Here is a 6,001-nt window from a genome sequence, read left to right on the forward strand (position 1 = left end):
AAGAAGGGGTGTCCTATCCTGGTAATGTATTTAATTTGTGTCTGATTGTGTCTTGTACTTTGGTTGTTTCTATATTTCATTTTTTATTTTTGAAATTTCAGAAAGGACAAGGATTTGTAACAACAGGAACCAGTAATGCTGGTGCTACTCAACGATCACAGGCTGCTCAAACAACAGCTCAACAATCAGGTCCTACAAGTGACTCTAGAACTGCCAGGGACAGAAATACTCAACCATCAGCTGTTGCAAGTGCATTTGTAAGTATTTATTTTAGTTAATTTAGTTAATCTGTATTAGGACCAAAATTTTTAAATTACAAGAAAGTACTTTATCTTACATCAGGATACTGGAAGTATGAGATCAAGAACTTTTGAGGATATTATAGCTAGTATTAGAGGAAGGCCAACAGGTAGTGGACTACGAGGAAGACCAAGAACTACTGGATTTGGTATATTGTTTAGTGATATAGGAATAATGATAGAAAGGGTAAGATCATTAAGGATTTGAATTTTTATTTATATATTAGTAGTTTGAGTACTAATTTGGCTTCCTATGCAGTGTGGAGCAAGAGATAGGGTACATTCTGCTCCTACAAAAGTAGTGGATGCTGGGCAGACCAATATCGATCTTGGATACAGTGCACCTGGACTAAGGTGGCAAGGAAGAAATGCTATATCACAAAGGCAACTTCAACAACTGTTGAAGAGAAGACAAATTCAAGCAAGCCTTAACCAACCTCAAGTCCATTCTTCATCTCAGCCAAGCCAGTCTCCATGTCCAAACTTGAGCCAATCTCAGCAAAACATCAACCAATCTCAACCTTGAAGCTGACTAAATGTTTGTTTTTGTGGTAACTTAAGTCTGTTAGTTGCAGAACTTAATTTGTAGGTTAACTTAAGTCGGTTTAACTATGACTTTTCTTTTGGTACAATGTTTAAACTATTTCTGCTACTAGCCAGCAGTTCAGTGCTAATTTTGTCAACCAAGAAGGCTGATTGAACTTGGTTGTTTATATATGTGTGCTTGTTTATGTTAAAATTGCTTTTCATTCCACAAAAAATACATCATTCATTCTGTCATTATCATTGTACATAGGGTTATGAAGTTAGTGCTAACTACACTAAGAAGAAAATTACAATTATTAGTGCTACTACAACAACTAAAGTTACAGTGATCTTCACCCTCTTCCTACGCTGTAGTCGATCTCTCTCTTTAATTCTTGATAATAGCCCTGAAATCACCTGTTTATAGTGATCTGGAAGAGGTGAGTCAAACCACCTAAAACAATTACAAGAATTAGCTCGACCATAGTTTGAGCACCTATAAAACCTCTTTCCTGGATTTGTTGGCTTCCAAGTGTCGCAAATATGAGCTTCAACTCCACAATGACAAAATACATGACTTTGATTCATTATCACAATCTGGAAGAAGAAAAAAAAAATTAAAGAAAGCTTCAAATTTTAAGAAATAGGCGAAATGAAGCTTCAAATACATATAATAGAGGGATAATGTGTATCCAATTGAAAGAATAAGACCCCACTTAAATAGGCCCTATTTTTGACCGTTGGGCGTTGGGAAGGGGTCTCTCACGCTCCTAAAAGTCATGACATTCACGCAGGGGGCTGACTATGACCAACTGACGCCACATGGGATGGGTCAACGGTCAATTGTATTTATTAGTTATAGATTTCAGGAGTTTGAGTGTTTAAATGGGAAAGACAAAAGTTTATGTATCGGCTTTCAAAAGCCCTATAAGTTTAAGTGGTCAGGAAATCATTTTGCTTCGTAAAATTTGATATTTTATGTATATATTTTCTAAAATTGGTATAATATTACATGTTGACACTCATATTTCATTGTACTTGATTGAAATTTGAGTTACTAATGAGAGATATAGGGATCAATTTCCACTATGTATATTTTTTCCTTTTTTTAGATGCAATTAGTAAAGTAGAAAACTAAATTAGCCTTCCCATTTGCCAACTGCCAACTGCCAACTTTTACTCTATCTCTTGCCTCATAGTCTTTGTATTTCCTTTCTCTTGGTCAACCGTCCCAAACACGAGTCCCATTTTTTGTCTAATACTTTTCATCAACCATTTGGACTATCCAAAGAAAAAAAAAGCGAAAAAGCTAGACTATTCCATGAAATAATGTTCCACCATTCTATAATAAGAAATTAAAGAAGTTAGGCATCCGACGTTGACAAAGCTAACCAGGAAACCAGACAAACATTTAATGAAACTGATTGCATGTAACCAACCCCTTTTTCCTTTTTTATCTCTTTTCATTTGATTATTTCCAATCACAAACCCTCCGGTATCAGTAATTCTTTCTTTAAAGACAATGTAATGACATTTTGACACTACCAAAATAATTTAATGTGTTATAGAAGATTATAGCCTTATATGTCAAGTTACTATTTATGACATGATAGCATGAAAAATGTTATATTGTCTATGTATAGAAGTTATTTTTTCCTGTACTTGTGAATTGGTTTAGTCCACTATATAACTGATAAAGAGACATAAAGCTATTAATCTATTTCTGCATATGTTTCATTTTACATAATAACTTTTTTATTTAGTTTGTTTAAAACAAAATGATACTTTTTTATATTTAGAAACTATTTTTATCTTAAATTTATATTTTATCCTGGCCTAAACAAGATACTCACATAACCAACCACATAAATATCGATCATGAAAATATTTAAGACAATAAGTTCTAACCGCACTTTTGCTATAAAGTTTTAGTTTCTTTCTTAACTAGTCTTACATAGTACTAGTTTACATTTGTCACCCTTTTTTCTTTTGCAGGGCAAATAAAGCTAGCTATGCCTTTTTAACTAATCATAATTGATTGCCACAATTTGATCTAATTAGGAAGACTCTAAAATGAGACTACTTGTTTCTGCAACAGAGAGGGAATGGTTATGCTCGCCTTCGTACGTAACAATCAGCATGGTTGGTTCATCCAGAGCTCTCTCTACATGTTTACGTGCTGGACAACCTCTCACACTGCTACATTTATAGTATGCCCTGCCATTATTTAGCAACACAAAAAAAAAAAAAAAAAAACAGTTTAGTCTCAAATACATTAATAATGAATGGTAAGAATTTTTATACAACTAAGTCACTTTAATTGTAGTTCCAGGTAATTATCTATCATAGGTGAAATTTGTAACTTGAAAACGAGACAAGTAACTATTATAATGGGCAAAATTATACTGATAGTATAAGCCAATTATTGTATAAGTTAAATATTTAAAAGGATTCATGGATTAGCTCAAAACCTTGGATGTGGAGATCCTTTAATTGGCTTTTGTCCATATTTTCTCCATGAATAATCATCAGGTGGGATGTCAGACATTTTCATGCTAATTGCTGGAACTCTTTCCACCCTTTTAAGTCTTAATTTTCTGCTTGAACAGATCAATTAGGAAACACAGCCCGATCCATATACATACATACATACATACATATATATATATATATATATCGCTGCGGAAATATTACCTTCTTTTTGAACAATGGCATCGGCCGGAGGAGCCACTACACTTGCCAGAGAGGTCGTTCTCGGACGAGCAGCACTTTCTTTTAAAGGAAGAAGAAGTAGACAAAGGAGGCTTTCCAGCAGAAGAGAGATTTGAAATCTTGAAAGATGAACTCTCTGTTTCCCCTGTTAACGCTGACATATTAAACGAATTTGAGCGAGAAATATCTTGACCATAGGAAAAGTTAATGCTCTTTTTTGTAACCAATTCTTGGTTCTCAACAACCCCATCTCTTGGATTTTTAAAGAATTGGTGATCGTAAAGCTCATAGGCGACTGGAGGAACTTGTTGAATTGGAGTTGGACAATAAACTTTACTGTCCATAAAATCTTTCTTGACTTTTGGAGGGGAAGTAGTAGGTGCTCTTCTGAATCGAGCGTGGCCAGTTTTGGTTCGACCAAGAAGTGAAATTATGTTCTTGAACTTTGTAACAGCTGCATCAGCTACCATTTCAATCTCCATAGGGGAATTTTCTTGCTTTAGGAAAGAAGATAAATTCCCCTGTTTTTGCTGCTGTTGAGACTGACTCTGAGTTTGAGACAACAATTTGAGGAGTTTTTCGACGCCTTCAAGCCCAGAGGCAGCTTTTTGAACCACTGCCTTTTCTTCCAACTTTGTATTGAAAATAGTAAAACTATTCCTACTTGTGTTTCTGTAATCCATCATGAGCTCTACAGCCATCTCTGTTTACTTGGCCAAAAGGAAGATTAATCAGATGAGGAGGGAGAAATAGATATAGACGGAGGGAATATGAGGAAGAAGAGGGGAGTGTTGATTACGGGTCAAAGAGATGCCATTGGCGAGGTTAAAAAGAAAGAAGTGAAAGAGAGGTGATGATAAAGTAAACAGTAGGTCACTGACTTGTCAGTCTCCTCATATTATTTCTTTGGACTCAAACTATATAAATAGGTGGTAAAAAAAATGATCTTTTTATATATAGCGCCATAATACTTAACGCTATATACTAACAGTAACGGCACCGTTAAAGTATAGCGTCAGGTATTGTGGCGCTATACTGAGGTATAACGCCACAATATCTGGCTCTATATATACATCATTAATATATATCGCCAAGTATAGTGGCGCTATACATATATATTTTATACCCCACGCGATTCATCCTCCATTGTTAAACCCCCTATCTTTCTTTCTTGGTCCCCTACCAAATACCCCGTTTCTGCCATTTTTTTTTAAAATTTTTTTTTTGGGTCTCCCCGACACATAAAACTCGAAGAAAAAGAGTCCCACATTCGAGTAGAGTTTCGTGCTATTGTTGATTCACAATTTTGGAGTCAAAATTTCAATCTTTTTGCTTTGCCAAAATTCTAAATCGAGGTATTTCGATTTATTTTAAGTTGAAACATTTATAATAATGTATATTATTTGATTTGTATGTGTTCTATTTCGGTTTGTGTTTTTTTCCGAAACTAGCATGTTAAATTTATCCGGATTTAATATTACTGTTTTCTAAAAAAATATAAATTAGTAAAAAAATTTGTCTGTTAATATCCTGATTTATATATATGTTTTTTCATGCCGTTTTGTATTTTATTTGCAATTAAATTTATTTGTTGTTTATGGTTAGTTTAGATTATTTTTTAGTGTAGTAAAATCCAGACCTTTTTAGTATAGTAAAACGTAGATCCTTATAGCGTAGTAAAATTTAGAGTCTTGTAGCGTAGTAATGTGTAGTATTTTAGCTTAGAATTCCTTTTGTTTAAGTATCTTATAATGGTAGTTGGAAATGCAAACTTTGTACAATTAAGTTAATAACTGTATCAACACACATAATTAGTAATTTGTACAATTAAGTTATTATAAATTATGAATTTAAATTATAATAAAAACACATAATTATATATATATATATATATATATATATATATATATATAATTTGTACAATTAAGTTATTATAAAATATGAATTTAAATTATAATAAAAACACATTATTATATATATATATATATAATTTGTATAATTAGTAATTTGTATAATTAAGTTATTAAAAAATATGAATTTAAATTATAATAAAAATACATTATATATATATATATATAAATATATAATTTGTACAATTAAGTTATTAAAAAATATGAGTTTAAATTATAATAAAAACACATAATTATATATATATATATATATATATATATATATATATATATATATATATATATATATATATAATTTATACAATTAAGTTATTAAAAAAATATGAATTTAAATTATAATAAAAACACATAATTATATATATATATATATATATATATATATATATATATATATATAATTTGTACAATTAAGTTATTAAAAAATATGAATTTAAATTATAATAAAAACACATAATTATTAATGATAGTTTACAGTTGACGACATGGACGCGACTATACATCCCGGCCCCCGGATGTTGGATCTATTAGCCCTACAGCCCCAGCATAGATCCGAGT

General features: G+C 31.7%; 1 protein-coding gene across 2 annotated transcripts; it reads right to left on the bottom strand.

Annotated features, from left to right (window-relative positions):
* Positions 1–1,068: 1,068 nt before the first annotated feature.
* LOC107792230 (putative WRKY transcription factor 15) lies at positions 1,069–4,419 on the bottom strand. 2 transcript variants are annotated; one of them, XM_016614424.2, is made up of 4 exons: positions 3,519–4,419; positions 3,296–3,421; positions 2,944–3,041; positions 1,069–1,421 (listed from the first exon to the last, which is right to left on the bottom strand). In XM_016614424.2, exons 1-4 carry the CDS (start codon positions 4,235–4,237, stop codon positions 1,375–1,377), a joined length of 990 nt encoding a protein of 329 aa, XP_016469910.1. In that variant the 5' UTR covers positions 4,238–4,419; the 3' UTR covers positions 1,069–1,374. The 2 variants fall into 2 exon arrangements, with proteins under 2 accessions (XP_016469910.1, XP_016469909.1); XM_016614423.2 differs by lacking the exon at positions 1,069–1,421 and having other exon boundaries at positions 2,691–3,041; positions 3,519–4,416.
* Positions 4,420–6,001: the final 1,582 nt, after the last annotated feature.

Source organism: Nicotiana tabacum, chromosome 3 (assembly GCF_000715075.1).
Source record: "Nicotiana tabacum cultivar K326 chromosome 3, ASM71507v2, whole genome shotgun sequence".
Taxonomy (NCBI): Eukaryota; Viridiplantae; Streptophyta; class Magnoliopsida; order Solanales; family Solanaceae; genus Nicotiana; species Nicotiana tabacum.

Bases quoted from the DNA above. Each gene is read 5' to 3' on its own strand.
- LOC107792230 (XM_016614423.2), bottom strand. From the start codon at position 4,237: ATGGCTGTAGAGCTCATGATGGATTACAGAAACACAAGTAGGAATAGT. The intron at 3,422-3,518 runs GTAATATTTCCG...CTGTTCAAGCAG, and splicing joins TGCCATTGTTCAAAAAGAAG to AAAATTAAGACTTAAAAGGG. The intron at 3,042-3,295 runs GTTTTGAGCTAA...AAATAATGGCAG, and splicing joins AAAGGATCTCCACATCCAAG to GGCATACTATAAATGTAGCA.